Genomic DNA, 25,648 nt, shown 5'->3' with positions numbered 1-25,648 from the left:
CTGGGTAGGCCGTGGAGCTACTACACGAGATACTGGGTAGGCCGTGGTGCTACACGAGATACTGGGTAGGCCGTGGTGCTACACGAGATACTGGGTAGGCCGTGGAGCTACACGAGATACTGGGTAGGTCGTGGTGCTACACGAGATACTGGGTAGGCCGTGGAGCTACACGAGATACTGGGTAGGCGGTGGTGCTTCCTCGAGTTGTTGTAAAAGCTGCATCCTAAAAAGGTCATAGAATGTACATAGGTTTTTAGTGCCACCCAACACCAACAGGTTATATAAATCAGACTGACCACCAATATTATACTGAACAAAAATAAATACAAGCAACAATTTCAAAGATTGTACTGAGTTAAGGAAATCAGTCAATTGAAATAAATTCATTAGGCCCTAAATCTAGGGATTTCACATGACTGGAAAGGGGTGCAGCCATGGGAGGGCCTTGCGCATAGGCCCAGCCAATCAGAATTAGTTTTTCTGTTCAAAAAATGCTTTATTACAAACACAGGCTGTACCCGTTTTAGGTTACAGTTATAACAGTTGCCAAGGCGGCTACGGAGGCTATTTGATCATAATGTAAGCCTATCAGAGTGGCCTACCATAAAAAACTAAATGCATCCCATAATATTTTAACATGGAAATAGCTGTGCTGTCATTCCGCCTACAGTAGCAGCCAATGTGTGGTGTTCAATGTAGACTTTTGGAAAAAATATGCAGAGCTTGACATTAACCTGTTTATCCACTTGTCATTCAGATAAGGAGGTGACAAAAATGTGTTGTTTGATACAAGAAACCACTTTACAAAATAAAGTATTATTCCCATACCATTATTACAGAGAATCAGACAAATTATGTTACCCTGTATGTAATGGCTGCTTATTTAAGCCCGTCTCAAAATACAACACTGCCCCTTTAAAAATACAACAATGCTAGAAATGCACACATTTTGTGCTGTTGTAGGAAGCAACCACTCCCCCATTGTTGACTAGAAAGGTGTTATAACTTGGCTAATCACTTCACTAACACAAACTATGAACAAATGTGCATGTGGCTAAATGCAGCTATCGCTTTGATCTCTAAAAGTACATCTACTCATGACCACTCATGCTGTAAACACAGTCCAGTTCAAAGTGAATGGTCAGATCCATACATGGCAATGGTATATTTGTATATAGGGATACGGCAGCTGATTCGTTATGCCGCATCGGTCTGTAGAGTACGGGCTGAGTCGTCCCTGTCAATGCAATAGACTCCTACTCTGATGCATTCTGCAAGAAAATATCTTGCATAGTTAGTTTTGGTGTGTTGCATTGAAAGTGGCTAATATGGGCAATTCCCACAGTAGAGGGAAACATTGATAGTGTTAACTAAAAAGGGAAAAAAAAGAAAGTTGAGTGAAGTTTAATCTCGTGCTTCTCTACGCAGGCTGATAGTTATTCTCAGCGGCAGTCCTGCGTGCCTGCGCACACACGCAGCTTAGAGGGCACATTGCTCCTCAGCACCCTCCCAATTGCATGCTCCCTCAAATTGAGACATCTGTGGCATTGTATTGTCCCCAGCACAAGGTGCATTTGTGTAATGATCATGCTGTTTAATCAGCTTCTTGTCAGGTGGATGGATTATCTTGGAAAATGAGAAATTCTCACTAACAGGGATGTAAACAAATTTGGGCACAAAAGTTGGGAGAAATAAGCTTTTTGTGCATATGGAACATTTCTGGGATTTTTATTTTAGCTCATGAAACATGGGAGCAACACTTTACATTTATATTTTTGTTCAGTATATTTAACTCCTTATTTTTGGCACTAAACAGTCTCCATATGTACTTCCATTAACTTTTTCAACTGGTACCGGGGGACCTTTAGAACGAGTCTTGTGAGGCCTGTGGTCGTCCTAGAGCAAAACATGTTTGTGAGAGTTTCCCCTTTGCACAGATCGGGTCATATTAGTGTGCAGCCCAAACTGTTTGGACGCTTGTGGGGGTCGTAGAGCAATCACAATAGTTTGTAGGCCAAACCGTTCGGACACTACATATGATTTTGTGAAAGGGATGTCTCATGGCCTTTCACCACAGCTGCAGAAGTGTGACAATGTGATGGATTAAGACGTATCCAATGCAAACAAAAAACATCTCTAGCTTAAACTGACTGATTTTTATGGGGATAGTTTTTTTTACTAATTAGATTTCAGCGGGGGTGCTGACATCGACATTAGGGGGTTTAAACACCTAGATTTCTGCGTAATCTCTCAAATTATTAGGACATGTAAACACCTTGAAAGGAAAATTCCTTCAAGGTCCATTGCTGATATGGTCCCAAAATGTCATGATTTCAAAAGCAGGATTATATAATGCAAAATGCCTCATACTGGCTGTATTTCTGAAGTTATACATCTTAAACTTGATTGCTGACATGCAACATTTTGTGAGACTATACTCGTATCTAATAATTTGTCAAGTTGTTAAAAGATAACTACACATCAGTTCCAGCAGTGTGATCTGCACACATGCTTGCACAAGCAGCTCAAGCCTCCCTCTTTTGCGGGAGGGAAGTGAGTTCGGAAAAACTGAAAGTATGCATTCTCACAAATGTCTTCAAAAAGAACATGGTCGCTGTGATGTTTATTTTGATTGCCGATTTTCTATATTTATCGAAGTCCCATCAGGTAGTCTGATTTCAGATGTGTCCATGTAAACAGGATTATGAGGGAAATCTTTCTTCTTGCAAAGCAGGTACACTTTTTAAACTATTATATTAAATCTGAGTATTCACAATAATCGTATTATTGTGTGCATGTAAACGTACCGAACAATGGATAAAGTGAACACTTACAACCTTCTCAACTGTCATTTACTGCATAAGCTACTAACCTGAAGCAGATGACATTTTAAAAATGGCAGAAGCTCTGAATGATGGAGCCAAAAGGAAATTAGTATGAATATTTTATTACCATCAAACCCCTGCAACTTATCCAGAATGCCACAGCCCGCCTGGTGTTCAACCTTCAAGTTTTCCCATGTCACACCGCTCCTCCACACACTCCACTGGCTCCCAGTCAAATCATCACTCGCATCCACTACAAGACCATGGTACTTGCCTACGGAGCAGCAAGAGGAACTGCCCCTCCCTACCTTCAGGCTATGCTCAAATCCGACAACCAGACTACTCCGTTCTGGCACCTCTAGTGTCTTGGCCCTCCCACCCCTACGGGAGGGCAGCTCCCGCTCAGCCCAGTCCAAGCTCTTCTCTGTCCTGGCACCTCAATGGTGGAACCAGTAAACTAACTCGCACTTGACTCTTCCCACCCTACTAGCTTTGACTTTGCTGATAGCTACTTTGAGGAAACATGTACTTACTATGACAGATGTTGCTGTCCCACCGCTATCTTAAAGGGAATCGTTGGGATTTTGGCAAATGAGGCCCTTTATCTACTTCCCCAGAGTCAGATGACTGCACTAACTGTAAGTCCCTCTGGATAAGAGCGTCTGCAACATGACTAAACTGTCAAATTACCAGTTTGCAAATATTTGTTCATTGCACTTGTGTGAGCATGCCTTCGTATCCGTGAGTATTGTGCTAGACTGCTAGTAGTGTTCTGTTTTGGTGGACATTTTCTCAGCCAGATGTGACATTCTGAATATCTTGGTCTGTCAAGGCCAGAACCCTGTGTTCTCATGCTGCTCACTGCTCTTCCCCTCAAGAAGAATAGGCCGCTTTACACACTCATCCTTCTCCAGCCACAGAGCTGCCTGCCTGCCTACCCACCTCTCTGCACAGAGACTCTGCTTGGGTTTTGTAAATGCCTTAACACAAAACAGGAACAAGCATGTCTTGGATGTAAATTAGGGTTTTGCCATACAAATTTGCAGGTTTACTCACTGGTATGGTATCTGACAACAAAGAGTTTTTGGCCAATACATGTAAAGACTGGTGCGTGCTTATTTGCATGTCGACGCAGGTAGCCTAATTGAATATGCAGCACCAAGAGAAGGCCCCATGCTATACCCTGCTGGGTGAGGCTGTGATACTAGAGCAGTGTTTCCCAGGACCAAGGTGGGCAGGCAGGGAGCTTAGTTTTTAGACCTAGCACTATTAAGTGGATTCAAATAATCAAAGTTTGATGAGTTAGTTATTTGAATCTGCTGTGTAGTGCTAGGGGGGAAAAAAAATTACATTTCCACCGAGTGTGGGCCCCAGGAACAGGTTTCCTTGTACTAGAGCACTATAGCATTCTACTCTTAGCTTGGCTGGGCTATGGCATGCTGAGCCATGTTGTCATCTACTTAGTTGTTGTTCAGTGCAGTAGACCCTTATGGAAACCATAGGTGGACCCATCCCCCCCAAAGACCAATTTAAGAAGCATTCGTTCTCAGGATAATTGATCTCCAGAGAATGGTTGTTCACATTCAATCGAACATCCTGAGACATACACCTCTGGAAACCTCCTTCCAGGGACAACATCTTGAGTTCTATCTAACGAGATAATGACAGGGCAAAGCATTCGTTACGTGTGCATGCTGTGCTTTTGTTCCAGCGAGATGACACAGTGGTGAGTAACAATTGGAAGCCCCCCGCAGAACAGCCTCAATTTGTCGGGGCATGGACTCCACAAGATGTCGAAAGTGTTCCACAGGGACGCTGGCCCATGTTGACTCCAATGCTTCCCAAAGTTCTGTCAAGTTGGCTGGACGTCCTTTGGGTGGTGGACCATTCTTGATACACATAGGAAACCCAGCAGTGTTGCAGTTCTTGACACAAACTGGTGTGCCTGGCACCTACCACCATACCCCATTCAAAGGCACTTACATTTGTTGTCAATCCATGTTTTAATTGTCTCAGCTTAAAAATCATACTTTAACCAGTCTCCTCCCTTTCATCTACACTGACTGATGTATATTTAACAAATTACATCAATAAGGGATAGAGTTCACCTGCTCAGTCTGTCATGGAAAGAGAAGTGATCAACTGACCAAGGTATCCCTGTTTGATATTACCCACAGCCTTGTAGGGTTGACCCCATTTAGTAGACTGATCGATAAGCTGTTGGTTGACCGAGATTAGTCAAGCAGTAGCCAAAAGAAATATAGACATACAGTACCAGTCAAAAGTCTGGACACACCTACTTATTCAAGGGTTTTTCTTTATTTTACTATTTTCTATATTGTAGAATAGTGAAGATATCAAGACTATGAAATAACACATATGGAATCATGTAGTAACCAAAAATAGTGTTAAACAAATCTAAATATATTTTAGATTCTTCAAAGCAGCCACCCTTTGCCTTGATGACAGCTTTGCACACTCTTGGCATTCTTTCAACCAGCTTCACCTGGAATGCTTTTCCAACTGTCTTGAAGGAGTTCCCACATATGCTGAGCACTTTTTGGCTGCTTGTCCTTCACTCTGCGGGTCCAACTCGGGGCGTTGGGCCAGTAACCGAAAGGTTGCTAGATCGAATCCCAGAGCTGACAAAATAAAAATCTGTCATCTGTCATTGTAAATAAGAATTTGTTCTTAACTGACTTGCCTAGTTACATAAAAAGGTAAAAAATAAATAATAATAATAATCATCCCAAACCATCTCAATTGGGTTGAGGTTGGGGGATTGTGGAGGCCAAGTCATCAGATGCAGCAATCCACTCTCCTTCTTGGTCAAATAGCCCTTACACAGCCTGGAGGTGTGTTGGGTCATTGTCCTGTTGAAAAACAAATGATAGCGCAAACCAGATGGCATGGCATATCGCTGCGGTAGCCATGCTGGTTAAGTGTGCCTTGGATTCTAAATAAATCACTGACAGTGTCAACAGCAAAGCACCCCCACGCGTCACGGTATTAACCACACATGCAGAGATCATCTGTTCGCCTACTCTGCGTTTCAAAGACACGGCAGTCGGAACCAAAAATCTCAAATTTGGACTCATCAGACAAAAAGGACAGAATCCCACTAGTCTAGTCTTCATTGCTTGCGTTTCTTGGCCCAAGCAAGTCTCTTCTTCTTACTGGTATCTTTTAGTAGTGGTTTCTTTGCAGCAATTCGACCATGAAGGCCTGATTCACGCAGTCTCCTCTGAACAGTTGATGTTGAGATGTGTCTGTTACTTGAACTCTGTGAAGCATTTATTTGGGCTGCAATTTCTGAGGCTGGTAACTAATGTACTTATCCTCTTCCTGTGGCAGTCCTCATGAGAGCCAGTTGCATCATAGCGCTTGATGGTTTCGTGCTGTTATTGCCATAATATGGATTTGGGCTTTTATCAAATAGGGCCATCTTCTGTATACCACCCCTACCTTGTCACAACACAACTGATTGGCTCAAACACATTAAGGAGGAAAGAAATTCCACAAATTAACTTTTAAGAAGGCACACCTATTAATTGATATGCATTCTAGGTAACTACCTCATGAAGCTGGTTGAAAGATGCCAAGACTGCGCAAAGCTGTCATCAAGGCAGAGGGTAGCTACTTTGAATAATCTCAAATATATGTTGATTTGTTTAACACTTTTTTGGTTACCACATGATACCATGTGTCTTATTTCATGGTTTTGACCTCTTCATGATTAGAAAATAGTAAAAAGAAAGGAAAGAAATTTCACACATTTCCCGACCCCATAGGCCTCTCTGGCACTCCCCAATCACCTCTGCAAGTCTGCATAGCTCACGAGTGGCAGTTAACTAGTGTTCCTACAAGCTTTAACAGTATCACATCAGAATTAGACGAAGTTGTTTCAAATCTAAATGTTTAAGTTTAGGCATTAACTCTGAAATCGTGATCTGTATCTCCTATCGTATTGCACAAGTTGACAACAGGTATTTACTTCAAAAGTAGCTAAAAGAATATTCATATTAGTGATGCATTTTTGGCTGATACCGATATCCAATATTTTCCATGCCCCCCCCCCCCCCAAAAACGATAACCGTAGCCGATATTCAAACTTTTAGCGGTCTTTTAAGCATTCTAATGCAGTTAAATAGTGAAAACACACACACAGCGGTCTAAGGCACTGCATCTCAGTGAAGAGGAATCACTACAGTCCCTGGTTCGAATCCAGGCTGTATCACATCCGCCTGTGATTGGGAGTCCCATAGGGCGGCGCACAATTGGCCCCGCGTCGTCCGGGTTTGGCCGGGGTTTGCCATGATTGTAAATAAGAATTTGTTTTTAAATGACTTGCCTTGTTAAATAAAAAAGGTTACGCACAAAAAGTTATTTTGTTGGCATTTACGCATGTCCCCATTACCAGTAAAACATAACCAAACCCATTTATTTCACTTACTTGCTGTGCTGTTTCGCTGTTCATTTGTTCAATTGTTTCATTCTCAACCAGGATTTCTCATACTATGGAACGCCGTTTGGGTCTTTGCGTGTCAAATAAGCTTGTTGACCAATCATGACCTGAATATGACTGCACGTCACAATTTGACACGTTCATACATTTTTTACGTGGTTATTACACTATCACTCATATTTTATATGTCACAATGATTCATCGATACGTATGCTGTGATGCTGGTAGTTCTCGCGCACCTACAGTGCTGGTCATTAAAAAAAAGCTAGCTAGCTCATGGATGCAAACAATGTTCTTCCCCAAAAACATAGCAAAATTACATACTGTTTCAATAGCTATGGTTAGCTAGCTAACTATATGGCTAGGTGTCATCTAAAATAGCCCTAATTTATAGGACAGTTCTTAATTGATTAATGGTGATCGGACCCATCTTTGTGTCCCTAGCCACAATGAGAATTAGCCACAATAGTGGACTTTGCGATTAGCCTTCAAAATAAAAGTATGTCATTGACAGTAATGCAAATGAATACAATTGTAGAATTATGCCACAATTGAATAGATCAGGCTAAACGAGGTTGGAATGTTATATAAAATCAACAAAAGACAATTTATTAATTTGACAAAAATCTGCAGAAAACACACCGGATGTATAATACTTTAGAATTGCATTTGGGGCATACTTATTTCACTGTACAGCCTTACCTATGGATTGTAGATCAATGGCATGGGGTATCAGTCTACTCAGTGACACCCAGAGAACATTAGCGTCGTAGCTCTTATTGCGGGACTCTGAAACAACTGAATTGAGCCACATTTATTGTCAACCTGCGTGTATTGAACACTTTTCCCGCAGAAAAACAATACTGTGTGGATGTTTTGGAGTCTCTTGAGGAGGACATTGGGAAAAAATATCTTGGGTATTGAGTAGACAGATACCCCATTTGATTGATCCCCAATCCTTAGGTAAAGCTGTACAGTGCAATATGAATGTCAATACACACAATAGGCTGACTGGGGAGGTGATTTCACAGTCACAGTCCCACAACAAGCTAAAACTTTAATATTTGTGTAAAGTCTTCACAGTTGTGTTCTGTGGGTGTCACAGAGTAGACTGATACCCGATTTCATTGCTTCACATTCCAACCTTTTTTTAAAACATTATCTAGTCCAAATATGGCATGATTCCACCAATTGTAACATTCTGCATCACTTTCAAAGAAGTCCTTTTATTTTGAGGGCAAACCACAAACTCCACTGTTGTGCCTAATCTTTATTGTGGCTAGCTTCACAACCCGGTCCGGTCGAGCCTCACTAGCTAGATGAAGCTAGCTGGCTGCTTATAACGTTAGCTTTGGGCAACAGGATTAAGTAGCTGGCTAGCCATTTATTTTCATGAACTGAAGTTCAATTTCAATAGGCAAACAACAATACTTCGCAATGATTTAGGAATCCTTGTGTGTAAGAATAATGAAAATGACTGCAGTTCCTACTGGCCATTGTTTTCAGGCTGGTTGTACTGGTGCTATCTAGGTACCAAGCTAAAGCTAGCTACCCCAGAAGTTGCGGTCAAACAAATAATGCTTTATTACCAACGCGGTATTGTACTTGGTGTGTGCTTGTTTGCAGACTTTTTGTACAGCTATGACAGTGATACTGATAGTAGTGGTGGCGCTTGGCTTGCACGTGCAAATTCAGTACACACAACATTCTATAATAGAACTGTGTTATTTTACATGTCAAATGAAAAGCTTATTTAGTGCGTCAAAAAGTGTTAGGACTCGTCAAAGTGTTATTTGACGTGTATCTTCTTTGACACGCAGACCCAAACAGTGTTCCATAGTATGTCATGAAGCTAATAGCTATTACTGTGTAACTCTGGTAGAGCAAAATGTGTACCGGTGCTCGACCAGTCAGCGAAAGCCAACGTCACCCACGACATAGAACAGTTGATAGCCAAGGTCAATGAATACCATTATCTTGGCGTGAATGGATTTTGCCTTTGAGTTGTCTCACTGAAATTTTCTTACTTACTCTTTCAAATGACTGCTCGACTTGTTGACTGCTCGATCCAGGCAGCAGACATTGTGGGCTAGGTTAGGAATGCTGTGTTGCATGTGTAGTGCAACATTTTATGTGGTGTCATTATGTCATGTTATAAAAGGTATGCACGTCAACTTTGACATCGGTTTTGCACATCGGTGTAAAACTAGACACCGGGCCGATACCGATGTTGTCATTTTTAGCTAATGTCGGCCGATTCCGATATGTTCACCGATATATTGTGCATCCCGAATTTAAATATATTAAACTTAAAATAAATAGTTTCAACGGTATTGGAAAACCATTGTGGCTTTTACCAAAATACTCCGGTATACCGGCCAAGCCCGGTTGTCGTTGTTGCATGTTATATAGCAGAGATTCTCAACTCGTGGGTCTCGACCCCGCAGGAGATTTTGAATAGGTCGTGGGTGTCGGAGGAAATAAATGAAAATAATAGCGGGGGGGGGGGGGGAATACTCCTGACTGAACTTAAACAACTAAAACCAGGAAGTGTAGAAATTATAAGGAACCTAAAAAATGTTAGAATTTAAATCTGAACAATTTTTCTTCAATCACAGTATTTTTAATATAGAGCTGTTAGCAGAGCTTTTTAGCGGATTTGGTTGATTTTGTGATCTCAAACCAGTGAGCTTATTAACATTCTTCATCAAGAATATGGACAATATTTAAATTATTGACAATGAAAAAGGTGGGAATGTTGTTCCCTTGTCAAATAATTGCTACATTTACTATAATATAGAATTAAAAATAGTTTTCCAGCTTGCATTTTGGCATAAAAATAAATCAGGATGCGAATATTTGCTCGAAACTGACAACCTGGTGAAATTTGGGTCCCAAAGTAAAAACAGTTGGGACCCACTGTTCTATAGCAAACTTCACAGCAAAAGAATCCACTGTTCTATAGCAAACTTCACAGCAAAAGAATCCACTGTTCTATAGCAAACTTCACAGCAAAAGAATCCACTGTTCTATAGCAAACTTCACAGCAAAAGAATCCACTGTTCTATAGCAAACTTCACAGCAAAAGAATCCACTGTTCTATAGCAAACTTCACAGCAAAAGAATCCACTGTTCTATAGCAAACTTCACAGCAAAAGAATCCACTGTTCTATAGCAAACTTCACAGCAAAAGAATCCACTGTTCTATAGCAAACTTCACAGCAAAAGAATCCACTGTTCTATAGCAAACTTCACAGCAAAAGAATCCACTGTTCTATAGCAAACTTCACAGCAAAAGAATCCACTGTTCTATAGCAAACTTCACAGCAAAAGAATCCACTGTTCTATAGCAAACTTCACAGCAAAAGAATCCACTGTTCTATAGCAAACTTCACAGCAAAATAATCCACTGTTCCTTTCCACGCAAAACCTCCAACTTACTCCACAATAAGTCACAGCAGCTTATCTTTGTCCACAGACTGACCAGACACGAGACATATGCTAATGAGGGGCCACAGCGCAGACCTGTAACTCTAAACCCCTGGTTAACATTGACCAGGATACAAAGAGTTCCCAGAATAGTAAACGGTAAGTGGAATTGGCAGTGAAAGGCATCTCCCAGTAGTCTCTAGGAGGCGGGCAGAACTATGACTACTCCTTATTTACCAGACAAATATTGGTCTAGTGCAAACAAGTCAGATAAACAGTCAAACAGCTGGCAGCCTGTGAAAAGGTGCTTCATATACAGTCATCAGAGTGACTGATTGCATAGATATGCCTGTTGGTCATTGATACAAGCAGAATTGTACGAATGTAAAAGATTAGACTGCACTCACTTTGCTTGATGTAAATGCTTATTTAAAAAATGTAACACTGGAGGTACAGTGCCTTGCAAAAGTATTCACCCCCCTTGGTGTTTTTCCTATTTTGTTGCATTACAACCTGTAATTTAAATGGATTTTTAGTTGGATTTCATGTAATACACACAAAATAGTCTAAATTGGTTGTGAAAAAAAATAACTTGTTTAAAAAGAATCTCAAAATTAAAATAAACCGAAAAGTGGTGCGTGCATATGTATTCACCCTTTTGCTATGAAGTCCCTAATTAAGATCTGGTGCAACCAACGACTACCTTCAGAAGTCACATAATCTGTTAAATAAAGTCCACCTGTGTGCAATCTAAGTGTCACATGATCTCATATATACAGTGGGGCAAAAAAGTATTTAGTCAGCCACCAATTGTGCAAGTTCTCCCACTTAAAGACAAGAGAGGCCTGTAATTTTCATCATAGGTACACTTCAACTATGACAGACAAAATGAGAAAAACAAATTCCAGAAAATTACATTGTAGGATTTTTAATTAATTTATTTGCAAAATATGGTGGAAAATAAGTATTTGGTCAATAACAAAAGTTTCTCAATACTTTGTTATATACCCTTTGTTGGCAATGACAGAGGTCAAACGTTTTCTGTAAGTCTTTACAAGGTTTTCACACACTGTTGCTGGTATTTTGGCCCATTCCTCCATGCAGATCTCCTCTAGAGTAGTGATGATTTGGGGCTGTTGCTGGGCAACACAGACTTTCAAAACCAAAGATTTTCTATGGGGTTGAGATCTGGAGACTGGCTAGGCCACTCCAGGACCTTGAAATGCTTCTTACGAAGCCACTCCTTTGTTGCCCGGGCGGTGTGTTTGGGATCATTGTCATGCTGAAAGACCCAGCCACGTTTCATCTTCAATGCCCTTGCTGATGGAAGGAGGTTTTCACTCAAAATCTCACGATACACGGCCCCATTCATTATTTCCTTTACACGGATCAGTCGTCCTGGTCCTTTGCAGAAAAACAGCCCCAAAGCATGATGTTTCCACCCCCATGCTTCACAGTAGGTATGGTGTTCTTTGGATGCAACTCAGCATTCTTTGTCCTCCAAACACGACGAGTTGAGTTTTTACCAATAAGTTATATTTTGGTTTCATCTGACCATATGACATTCTCCCAATCTTCTTCTGGATCATCCAAATGCTCTCTAGCAAACTTCAGATGGGCCTGGACATGTACTGGCTTAAGCAGGGGGACACGTCTGGCACAGCAGGATTTGAGTCCCTGGCGGCGTAGTGTGTTACTGATGGTAGGCTTTGTTACTTTGGTCCCAGCTCTCTGCAGGTCATTCACTAGGTCCCCCCGTGTGGATCTGGGATTTTTGCTCACCGTTCTTGTGATCATTTTGACCCAACGGGGTGAGATCTTGCATAGAGCCCCAGATCGAGGGAGATTATCAGTGGTCTTGTATGTCTTCCATTTCCTAATAATTGCTCCCACAGTTGATTTCTTCAAACCAAGCTGCTTACCTATTGCAGATTCAGTCTTCCCAGCCTGGTGCAGAGCCTCTTAAAGAAGAAGTTACAGGTCTGTGAGAGCAAGAAATCTTGCTTGTTTGTAGGTGACCAAATACTTATTTTCCACCATAAATTTGCAAATAAATTCATTAAAAATCCTACAATGTGATTTTCTGGATTTTTTTTCCTAATTTTGTCTGTCATAGTTGAAGTGTACCTATGATGAAAATTACAGGCCTCTCATCTTTTTAAGTGGGAGAACTTGCATAATTGGTGGCTGACTAAATACTTTTTTGCCCCACTGTATATACACACACCTGTTCTGAAAGGCCCCAGAGTCTGCAACACCACTAAGGAAGGGGCACCACCAAGCAAGCGGCACTATGAAGACCAGGGAGCTCTCCAAACAGGTCAAGGACAAAGTTATGGAGAAGTACAGATCAGGGTTGGGTTATTTAAAAAGTCTGAAACTTTGAACATCCCACGGAGCACCATTAAATCCATTATTTTAAAAAATTGAAGAATATGGCACCACAGCAAACCTGTCAAGAGAGGGCCGCCCACAAACTCACAGACCAGGCAAGGAGGGCATCAACCAGAGGCAACAAAGATAACCCTGAAGGAACTGCAAAGCTCCACAGCATTGATTGGAGTGTCTGTCCATAGGACTATGGGCCACTTAAAGCCATACACTCCACAAAGCTGGGCTTTACGGAAGAGTGTCCAGCATGGCAGCATTATGCTGTGGGGATGTTTTTCCATCAGCAGGGACTGGGAAACTGGTCAGAATTGAAGGAATGATGGGTGGCTCTAAATACAGGGAAATTCTTGAGGGGAAACTGTTTCAGTCTTGCAGAGATTTGAGACTGGGACACCTTCCAGCAGAACAATGACCCTAAGCATACTGCTAAAGCAAGACGGGGAACGTGGTTTACGGGGAAACAGTTCAATGTCTTGGAATATATACACACACACACACACATATATATATTAGTTGAAGTCAGAAGTTTACATACACCTACGCACAAATACATTTAAATTCAGTTTCACAATTCCTGACATTTAATCCTAGCAAACATTCCCTGTCTTAGGTCAGATAGGATCACCACTTTATTATAAGAATGTGAAATGTCAGAATAGTAAAGATAATTATTATTTCAGCTTTTATTTCTTTCATCACATTCTCTGTGGGTCAGAAGTTAACATACACTCAATTAGTATTTGGTAGCATTACCTTTAAATTGTTTAACTTGGGTCAAATGTTTCTGGTAGTCTTCCACAAGCATCCCACATTAAGTTGGGTGAATTGTGGCCCATTCCTCCTGACAGAGTTTGTGTAACCAAGTCAGGTTTGTAGGTCTCATTGCTTGCACACACTTTTTCAGTTTTGCCCACAAATGTTCTATGGGGTTGAGGTCAGGGCTTAAGTCCGTAAGCCATTTTGCCACAACTTTGGAAGTATGCTTCGGGTCATTGTCCATTTGGAAGACCCATTTGCGCCAAACTTGAACTTTCTGACTGATGTTGCTTCAATATATCCACATAATTTCCCTTCCTCATGATGCCATCTATTTTGTGAAGTGCACCAGTCACTCCTGCAGCAAGCACCCCCACAACATGATGTTGCCACCCCCGTGCTTCACGGTTGGGATGGTGTTCTTCAGCTTGCAAGCGTCCCCCTTTTTCATCCAAACATAATGATGGTCATTATGGCCAAACAGTTTTTTATTTCATCAGACCAGAGGACATTTCTCCAAATAGTATGATCTTTGTCCCCATGTGCAGTTGCAAACCGTAGTCTGGCTTTTTAATGACGGTTTTGGAGCAGTGGCTTCTTTCTTGCTGAGCGCCTCTCAGGTTATGTCGATATAGGACTTGTTTTGCTGTGGATATAGATACTTTTGTACCCATTTCCTAAAGCATTTTCACAAGGTCCTTTGCTGTTGTTCTGGGATTGATTTGCACTTTTCGCACCAAAGTACGGTCATCTCTAGGAGACAGAACAAGTCTCCTTCCTGAGCGGTATGACGGCTGCTTGGTCCCATGGTGTTTATACTTGTGTACTATTGTTTGTACAAAATGTGGTACCTTCAGGCTTTTGGAAATTGTTCCCAAGGATGAACCAGACTTGTGGAGGTCTACAAAAAAAAATAATTCTGAGGTCTTGTCTGATTTCTTTTGATTTTCCCATGATGTCAAGCAGAGGCACTGAGTTTAAAGGTAGGCCTTTAAATAAATCCACAGGTACACCCCAAATTAGCCCATCAGAAGCTTCTAAAGCCATGACATCATTTTCTGGAATTTTCCAATCTGTTTAAAAGGCACAGTCAAGTTAGTGTATGTAAACTTCTGACCCACTGGAATTGTGATACAGTGAATTATAAGTTAAATAAGTTGTCTGTAAACAATTGCTGGAAAAATTACTGGTGTCATGCACAAAGTAGATGTTAAACTATAGTTTTGGCAAGTTGGTTAGGAAATGAATTTGTGGAGTGGTTGAAAAATGAGTTTTAATGACTCCAACCTAAGTGTATGTAAACTTCTGACTTCAACTGTGTGTAATATATATATTAGTGCAGTCGGAAAGTATTCAGACCCCTCGACTTTTTCCACATTCCGTTACAGCCTTATTCTAAAATGGATTTAAGAAAAAAATAAAAATACCAATTCAATCGACACACAATACCCCATAATGACAAAGTGAAAACATAAATTTGCAAACATTTCTAAAAACCTGAAGAAAAACAAAAGTGGAAATTGAGCTCAGATGCATTCTGTTTCCATTGATCATCCTTGAGATGTTTGTAAACTTGATTGGAATTCAATTGATTGGACATTATTTGGAAAGGCACACACCTGTCTATATAAAAGATCCCACAGTTGACAGTGCATGTCAGAGCATAAACCAAGCAATGAGGTCGAAGGAATTGTCCGTAGAGCTCCGAGACATGATTGTGTCAAGGCACAGATCTGAGGAAGGGTACAAAATAATTATGCAGCTTTGAAGGTCCCCAAGAACACAGTGGCCTCCTTAATTCTTAAAATTGTACAAAACTTTGAAAGTTTATTCAAGTGCAGACGCAAAAACGATCAAGCGATGACACATTACAGAGGAAAGAAATTCCACAAATGAACTTAAGGCACACCTGTTAATTGAAATGCATTCCAGGTGACTACCTCATGAAGCTGTTTGAGGGAATGCCAAGAGTGTGCAAAGCTGTCAAGGCAAAAGGTGGCTACTTTGAAAAATCTAAAATGTATTTTGATTTGTTTAACACTTTTTTGGTTACTACATGATTCCATATGTTGTTATTTCATACTTTTGATGTCTTCAATATTATTCTTCATTGTAAAAATAAAGAAAAACCCTGGAATGAGTAAGTGTGTCCAAACTTGACTGATACAGTATATGGATAATTTCTAAAGCCAGGCACATTCAACAGTTAAGCTATTGATTACAGTCCTAGTTTTAGTTGAGGTTTCCTCTCCTTACTTTTCTTAGACAATTAAGGCAAGGACTGTTTTCTTGTTCCCCATCTCTGCTGCTGCCCCCGCTGCATTGTTCTCAACACCAATATGCTGGCTATTATGCACATAGCAACATGGTCTAGGAAAAGGCACCAATTCAACAAGCACGTATGCGTTTCAGAACCGCGGACATAGACCATTATCCAAATGCGGGAGAAAGCGCATGCTATAAAATGTCATTCTAACCATATATAATATAAATATAATAACCATATACAATTTCAGTAGCACGTCTTAGACTGATGGACTGTGTCATCCCAACAGCCTCCACAATGGATCAGTCCACTCACAGGCACGAATCAGACAGGTGTCTTGTACACCATGATTTTTTATTTTTTTTTGCTGCTGCTCGACTAAAGAAATCTTGGTCAATTAACAGCTTATCGACCAAACTAATCAACCAGTGGACTAAATGGTGTCAGCCCAAGTAACAAGTTCTAACCACTCTTTCTGTTGACACGTTGGATAGCCTTGGGCTTCAGAGCCAAATAAAACAGACTTTCTTGATGACTGCAATATTGCAATCATAACATGCCCTTTTTCTGATCAATGATCTGAAACTGATGACATTGCCCTTTACATGATTCAACATGATCCTCTCAGTTAAATTGAGTGGGATAAGATCAGACAATTACAGTGCACCGCAGCACACCACTTTGGGAAGAGGGGGATACTCATGCACAACATTACAACAGATGAGCCCCTACCTCAACACCCCCTGTGTTGAGTGCTCTCCAAATGTCAGCTCAGTAGACACACTCACAGCCCACACCTCATGTTCAGACTGAGGCTGACTGAACAACAAACCCCTCATTGTGTACTAGGTGGGCAGCTAGTCAAGATACATTCCCCCTACCTACCAGCGTTTCTTCTCCTTTCCTTCACCATGTGTTTCTATCTAGTCCCCTCCTCGCCATCAGGACTCCCTTAATTGAAGCTACAACATGATAAGCTGATTCATTCATGATTTCGACTGACTGAGAAACACTGCCTGCCTGTCTGGTCCCGACTCATTCATTACTATGGGACAGCTGGAGATCGAATTTGAATATTGAAACAATGTTCCAAATGTCAGAGACCAACTAAGGCTTACACAAATCTCCGCTATTGAAAACGAAATGTTAGTCTAAAAGAAATATGAGATCATGTCTGGATGCTTTTTATAGTAGAGATCAAGTTTATAAATTGCCTGGCTGGGCTGATGAGACAGTGGATTGCGCAGTCAGATAGAACAGAGTAAATAGGCATTTTAACATCATAGATTTAGCCGGTGGTAATTTGTGGAATAGACACCGGCTGGAATATGGTTTTCACCAATCAGCATTCAGGATTAGAACCACCCATATAGTGCATAAGGTGCTGGAACAGAGAGAGACAATCTTTGTATACTGACCGATTAATCGGAATGGCTGATTAATTGGGGCCGATTTCGAGTGTTCATAAATCGGTAATCTGTATTATTGGACACCGATTTGCCAATTTTTTTTACACCTTTATTTAACTATGCAAGTCAGTTAAGAACACATTCTTATTTTCAATGACGGCCTAGGAACGGTGGGTTAACTGCCTTGCTCAGGGGCAGAACGACAGGTTTTTACCTTGTCAGCTCGGGGATTCGTTTTTGCAACCTTCCGGTTACTAGTCCAACGCTCTAACCACCTGCCTTACATTGCACTCCACGAGGAGCCTGTGTGGCAGGCTGACTACCTGTTACACGAGGGCAGCAAGAAGCCAAGGTAAGTTGCTAGCTAGCATTAAACTTATCTTAACATAATCACTAGTTAAACTAGTAATATCATCAACCATGTGTAGTTATCTAGCATGTCCTGCGTTGCATATAATCGATGCGGTGCCTGTTCATTTCTCATCGAATCACAGCCTACTTTGAGAAACAGGTGATGATTTAACAAGCGCATGAGAAAAAAAGCACTGTCGTTGCACCAATGTACCTAACCATAAACATCAATGCCTTTCTTTAAAATCAATACACAAGTATATATTTTATGAACCTGCATATTTAGCTAATATTGCCTGCTAACATGAATTTATTTTAACTAGGGAAATTGTCACTTCTCTTGCGTTTCGTGCAAGCAGTCAGGGTATATGCAGCAGTTTGGGCCGCCTGGCTCATTCTGAACTGTGTGAAGTCCATTTATTCCTAACAAAGGCAGTAATTAATTTGCCAGAATTGTACATAATTATGACATAACATTGAAGGTTGTGCAATGTAAGAGCAATATTTAGACTTAGGGATGCCACCTGTTAGATAAAATACGAAACGGTTCCGTATTTCACTGAAAGAATAAACGTTTTGTTTTCGAAATGATAGTTTCCGGATTCGACCATATTAATGACCACAGGCTTGTATTTCTGTGTGTTATTATGTTATAATTAAGTCTATGATTTGATATTTGATAGAGCAGTCTGACTGAGCGATGGTAGGCAGCAGGCTCGTAAGCATTCATTCAAACAGTACTTTCGTGCGTTTGCCAGCAGCTCTTCGCAATTCTTCAAGCATTGCGCTGTTTATGACTTCAAGCCTATCAACTCCCGAGATTAGGCTGGTGTAACCGATGTGAAATGGCTAGCTAGTTAGCGGGGTGTGTGCTAATAGCGTTTCAAACGTCACTTGCTCTGAGACTTGGAGTGGTTGTTCCCCTTGCTCTGCATGGGTAACGCTGCTTCGAAGGTGGCTGTTGTCGATGTGTTCCTGGTTCGAGCGAGAAGAGGGACGGAAGCTATACTGTTACACTGGCAATATTAAAGTGCCTATAAGAACATCCAATAGTCAAAGGTATATGAAATACAAATCGTATAGAGAGAAATAGTCCTATAATTCCTATAATAACTATAACCTAAAACTTCTTACCTGGGAATATTGAAGACTCATGTTAAAAGGAACCACCAGCTTTCATATGTTCTCATGTTCCGAGCAAGGAACTTAAACGTTAGCTTTTTTACATGGCACATATTGCACTTTTACTTTCTTCTCCAACACTTTGTTTTTGCATTATTTAAACCAAATTGAACATGTTTCATTATTTATTTGAGGCTAAATTGATATTATTTCTGTATTATATGAATTTAAAATAAGTGTTCATTCAGTATTGTTGTAATTGTCATTATTACAAATAAATAAACAAATAAAATAAAAAAATTGGCTGATTAATCGGTATAGGCTTTTTTTTGGTTCTCCAATAACCGGTATCGGTGTTGAAAAATCATAGTCGGTTGACCTCTAGTGTGGATCAGAAAACCAGTCAGTATCTGGTTCATATACCCACATTTTCAGCTTCCAGGAAGTGTTTACAGATCCTTTAGACATGGCGCCATCTATCATCATGCTGAAACATGAGGTGATTGAAGCAGATGAATGGTACAACAATGGGCCTCAAGATCTCGTTACAGTATCTCTGTGCATTCAAATTGCCATCGATAAAATGTAATTGTGTTAGTTGTCTGTACCTTATGACTGACTACCCATACCATAACCCCAACATGAGGCACTCACATCAGCAAGCCGCTCGCCCAGACAACGCCATACATGTGGTCTGTGGTTGCGAGGCCAGTTGGATGTACTGCCAAATTCTCTAAATGATGTTGGAGGTCGTTTATGGTAGAGTAATGAACATTCAATTATCTGGCATCAGCTCTGGTGGAAATCCTGCTGTCAGCATGCAAATTGCACGCTCCCTCAAAACTTGAGACATCTGTGGCATTGTGTTGTGTGACAATAATGCACATTTTAGAGTTGCCTGTTATTTGCCCAGAACAAGATGCACCTGTGTAATAATCATGCTATTTAATCAGAATCTTGATATTCCACACCTGTCAAGTGGATGGATTATCTTGGCAAAGGAGAAATACTCACTAACAGGGATGAAAACAAATTTGTGCACAAAATTTGACCGAAATAAGCTTGTTGTGTATGTATCTAAAATGTCTAGGATTTTTTAATTCAGCTCATAAAACATGCGACCAACACTTTACATGTTGTGCTTATATTTTTGTTCAATGTACATTGAGTAGGTCTACTCTACACAGAAATGCTCAATGCACATTCAACACTAAAACAATTAGTAGGCCCATCTCAAGTTCACACTTTAAATTTGAGATACAATTCCCCAAAAGACAAAAGTAACTAACGGGCAATCAGCAGTTGAAACCATAGCAAAGCCCCCGTTTCCGTAAAAAACTGAGGGATGGGGCTGGAGAAATGTAACCACTCAAATTTAAAGACAGCGCTATGGATGAAGGACTGACCATCCATGATATCAAAACTATAGTTTTAACCATGTTTGGAGGCTATAGTGTTTGCTTACAAACATTGGAGAAAAACATGGGTAAAGTTTTGCTTCTGATGGGTTACAACAGTTATACTTAGCTCGAGTCATTTAGAAGTGACATTCTTCAAGAATCAAATGGGTACATATCATTCATGTATAAATGCAAAATGTATACATGCAACAGCAGATTGCCCCTTTAAAAGTACGTTTAAATCCTGTGTGAATAACACCATGTATTTTTGCAAAAAGTGGTTGTTGCTAGTATTCCCAGCCTTATAGCAATCTTACCTGCAACATGGTCACAACATGACAAGGATTCAGTAGGTATATCACTGTCTTTTTGGCGAATTTGAATCCAACCTCAACTCCAAACGTCATACACAAAGCAACCAGCAACAGGTTCTTGCCCAAACTGTCCTCTTTTATGCTTGGACCATATTTCGCTATCTCTTTGAGTTCTTTAGAAATGTTGATTTTCCTCAGTGCGACGACAACTTCCACGATGGAAATCAGAACCATGACAAAACTCTCGCCGATACGTTGTTGGGGTGCAATAAAGGCGGCACATTCTGGGCCCCCGTTTCCTTCAAACTTTGGGTCCACGCCGCCATACAACCAGTCTAAAATACTGTAAATGTTATATCTAGACATATTCCTCTTCTCGTTTTGGAAAAGGTAAGAACAAGACGGAAATAAAAGATAGTACACTGACTTCTTGTCGAAACATGAACTGCAGTATTTCACCCTGGCAGTGATCTCTATAAAGAACGCAGAAATGTACACCACAGCTGCCACCGCCTCCTATTCTTGACAAGTAGACGTAGTACTAGTAGAAATTCAGCTAGCTAGACTGCGTGGACTGTAACTCGGAGGCCGCCAGTGTGAGACCAAATTGCAGTGTGGGAGTAGCTAGTTAACTATAGCTGCTTCTCAATCATATAGAAACCTGGTCATTCATAATGAAGCTATGGTTGTACCCCCGTGTACATACAAGTAACCACGTGATTAGCTACCGACATGTCGACCAAGTCACCTATTTGCAGTGGCATTTTAGACGTTTAGCTATTCATTAGTTGCAAGAAATTAAGTTAACTAGCTGGCAGCAGCATCCAAAGATATGGCTACGAGTAAGATAAATAGTAGCACATTCAACAGTCCAGTTGTAGTTCTTATGTTGCTATATCTCATCAAGAGAGGTCATCGTTGGTCCCCAGTTGCACTATTCAATCCAACCATTTATCACAAGTTAGCAGAATCGCGAAGATTTAACATCGTTCGATCAAGCACGAGACTGTGAAGGTAGCTTACTAACTAGTTACATTACAACTGATATTCGAGTCCACGTGCGTTGTAACATACGGTTCTTGCTGCCTACAACGGCGTTTTCTTTCAGATATGTTTGTATTAAAGAATATAGCATAGCTTTCTTCACCAAACCAGTTTAGCTCTATCCATCAAGTTCCTTCTAACCCATTTAAAATTTCGTCTCTACACACTAGGAAAATTACTTCCTAGGGGATAGTTGCGTTTAAACCCCGCCTTTTTCAGTTAACCCCTGACTACTAGACCCCCTTTGTATACAGATGTCTATACATTTACAATCTGCTGTATCTGATGTGTAAAAAAAAAAAAAACATAACATTCATTAACAATAACAAGTGTTCTATATTTATGGAACAGCTTGCCCTGTCACGTAAGAGCGGTAAACACCATTGGTTTTAAAATGTAGTTTGAGATGGAAACCAATCTATTAAGCTGTGCAAATAAAATGTATCATTATTATTTCAGTCAACAATAAGTGACATTTTAATGGACCTGTGCTGGGTGTATCCATAGGGTGTAGCTCTCGCAGTATCTCATTAATATAAGTGCAGGCTCGCCCTCTAGTGGTTTTTCATCACAGCTGAAGAAGTGACCCCAGGAAATTTGATAGTGGTACATATCAGCACATACAGAACAATTAGCCAGATATTTTACTGAATGTATACATGTGTAGCATCCGGTTGGCGTTTCCACTCACTACCAAAATTGTGATGAGAGGAAGCCCAGTGACCGGTAACAGAGTAGCGTTCCAAACGGAAATATGCAAATAAAGGCTAGAACGCGCCAATATGATCTCACTAGCTCGTGCTTGGCTCTGGCCGCCTCCTTGCTTGTTCTGCCCGCTATGATTTATTTGCTCCCATTGGAAACGACAGACTTCTGGTCTGTTTTGGGTTAACGTTAGTTATACAAATATTTGACATCAGTCTATGTTACATATTGATCTCGCCAGCTTGTAGTCCTAAAACCCGGAAACGAGTAACCTCTAGTTCGTTCACCCATCCCTATGGGAAAATAATAGGATTTTGGAATAAACTTCGAAAATAAGGTCTGAGGTTAACACAGGTTTAGGAGATCTTATACGTTTTGTTCTATGATACAGCAGCAGTCGGTTAACATGACCTTTATGAATTATGAAGCCTTTATGTGCTTTTTAAAATAAAAGTAATTTAAAAATAATCACCAAAGATGCAGTGCCTTGCGAAAGTATTCGGCCCCTTGAACTTTGTGACCTTTTGCCACATTTCAGGCTTCAAACATAAAGATATAAAACTGTATTTTTTTGTGAAGAATCAACAACAAGTGGGACACAATCATGAAGTGGAACGACATTTATTGGATATTTCAAACTTTTTTAACAAATCAAAAACTGAAAAATTGTGCGTGCAAAATTATTCAGCCCCCTTAAAAGTTAATACTTTGTAGCGCCACCTTTTGCTGCGATTACAGCTGTAAGTCGCTTGGGGTATGTCTCTATCAGTTTTGCACATCGAGAGACTGAATTTTTTTCCCATTCCTCCTTGCAAAACAGCTCGAGCTCAGTGAGGTTGGATGGAGAGCATTTGTGAACAGCAGTTTTCAGTTCTTTCCACAGATTCTCGATTGGATTCAGGTCTGGACTTTGACTTGGCCATTCTAACACCTGGATATGTTTATTTTTGAACCATTCCATTGTAGATGTTGCTTTATGTTTTGGATCATTGTCTTGTTGGAAGACAAATCTCCATCCCAGTCTCAGGTCTTTTGCAGACTACATCAGGTTTTCTTCCAGAATGGTCCTGTATTTGGCTCCATCCATCTTCCCATCAATTTTAACCATCTTCCCTGTCCCTGCTGAAGAAAAGCAGGCCCAAACCATGATGCTGCCACCACCATGTTTGACAGTGGGGATGGTGTGTTCAGCTGTGTTGCTTTTACGCCAAACATAACGTTTTGCATTGTTCCAAAAAGTTCAATTTTGGTTTCATTTGACCAGAGCACCTTCTTCCACATGTTTGGTGTGTCTCCCAGGTGGCTTGTGGCAAACTTTAAACAACACTTTTTATGGATATCTTTAAGAAATGGCTTTCTTGCCACTCTTCCATAAAGGCCAGATTTGTGCAATATACGACTGATTGTTGTCCTATGGACAGAGTCTCCCACCTCAGCTGTAGATCTCTGCAGTTCATCCAGAGTGATCATGGGCCTCTTGGCTGCATCTCTGATCAGTCTTCTCCTTGTATGAGCTGAAAGTTTAGAGGGACGGCCAGGTCTTGGTAGATTTGCAGTGGTCTGATACTCCTTCCATTTCAATATTATCGCTTGCACAGTGCTCCTTGGGATGTTTAAAGCTTGGGAAATCTTTTTGTATCCAAATCCGGCTTTAAACTTCTTCACAACAGTATCTCGGACCTGCCTGGTGTGTTCCTTGTTCTTCATGATGCTCTCTGCGCTTTTAACGGACCTCTGAGACTATCACAGTGCAGGTGCATTTATACGGAGACTTGATTACACACAGGTGGATTGTATTTATCATCATTAGTCATTTAGGTCAACATTGGATCATTCAGAGATCCTCACTGAACTTCTGGAGAGAGTTTGCTGCACTGAAAGTAAAGGGGCTGAATAATTTTGCACGCCCAATTTTTCAGTTTTTGATTTGTTAAAAAAGTTTGAAATATCCAATAAATGTCGTTCCACTTCATGATTGTGTCCCACTTGTTGTTGATTCTTCACAAAAAATACAGTTTTATATCTTTATGTTTGAAGCCTGAAATGTGGCAAAAGGTCGCAAAGTTCAAGGGGGCCGAATTCTTTCGCAAGGCACTGTATGTTAGCTGATAAAGAGTCTCATTGAATAAAACATACGGTCTCGTATGCCTGTGTTTACGACAGACCTTCCTTTGGGTGTTTATACAAAAACCCTACAAAAACGCCATTAATTTCTTCCATAGGCTTTGTTTGTCCAACGAACCGAGACGGAGTTCGTTCCTACAAAAATATAACGTTACTATTTCTCTCTATACCCCATGTCTGCCCTCCCCACCCAGAAGCTATGTGCTTTCCCACCTGCCCGTATAGAGAACCTACAGGAGATGGTTAATTCATACAATTGATTTGTAGGGCTCATGAAGCAATGGCAGTGTATTTTTCTGAGAAGAATATACATTTTTGCACAGAACCTGTGCTGACTGTAACAGTGGAGGCTCCTCAGAGGAGGACCATCCTCCTCAGTGAATTTCATAAAAATAAAAATGTTAAGACAAGTTATCATTTTTAGATATAACTAGATAGATATATAGATAGATAGATATAACTATACTAAATATAACCAAATAATTGACTATTAATAAATAAATAACACCATTTTGCAATGAAGGTCTACAGTAGTCTCAACAGCACTCTGTAGGGCAGCACCACGGTGTAGCCTCTGGGTACATTGACTTCAATACAAAACCTAGGAGGCTCATGGTTCTCATCCCCGTCCATAAACGTACACAGTAATTGCGACAAATTTAGGAGGACATCCTCCAACCTATCAGATCTCTTGCAGCATGAATTGACATGTTGTCCACCCAATCAAAAGATCAGAGAATAAATCCAGTACTGAAAGCATAAGCTACAGCTAGCTAGCACTGCAGTACATAACATGTGGTGAGTAGTTACCTCAAAAAGAGAGAAAGACAATAGTCTAACAGTTTTGAACAAATTAATTTCTTCCAAAATTATGGAAGAGCAGTTTCACTTACTTAGCTAGCAAATGCAGCTAGCTAGTTTAGTCTACTCAAACACTGCTCAAACAGGGGGGTGCTACGTTAGCTAGCTGGCTATGACTATCCAAACAACTCTTCCAAGTCAAGGTAAGCTTTTGGTTTTACTAATGTATTGCCACCGGGTCCTGCC

At 40.6% G+C, this 25,648-nt stretch overlaps 1 protein-coding gene across 2 annotated transcripts in view; it reads right to left on the bottom strand.

Moving 5' to 3' along the window:
* The window catches only part of LOC139388450 (transmembrane protein 164-like), a 42,876-nt gene extending 20,899 nt beyond the window's left edge, over positions 1-21,977 (bottom strand). The window contains exon 1 of one of the 2 annotated variants that reach the window (XM_071135113.1): positions 20,732-21,977. In XM_071135113.1, coding sequence (XP_070991214.1) covers positions 20,732-21,094 — 363 coding nt within the window. In that variant the 5' untranslated portion in view covers positions 21,095-21,977. The remainder of the gene's footprint in view (positions 1-20,731) is intronic. The other variant, XM_071135114.1, reaches the window with a different exon arrangement.
* Between the last annotated feature and the right edge of the window lie 3,671 nt (positions 21,978-25,648).

This window comes from Oncorhynchus clarkii, chromosome 29 (assembly GCF_045791955.1).
Source record: "Oncorhynchus clarkii lewisi isolate Uvic-CL-2024 chromosome 29, UVic_Ocla_1.0, whole genome shotgun sequence".
NCBI classification, from domain to species: Eukaryota; Metazoa; Chordata; class Actinopteri; order Salmoniformes; family Salmonidae; genus Oncorhynchus; species Oncorhynchus clarkii.
Note: the sequence above shows the minus strand (reverse complement) of the source record. Positions and strands in the feature narration are given on the sequence as shown.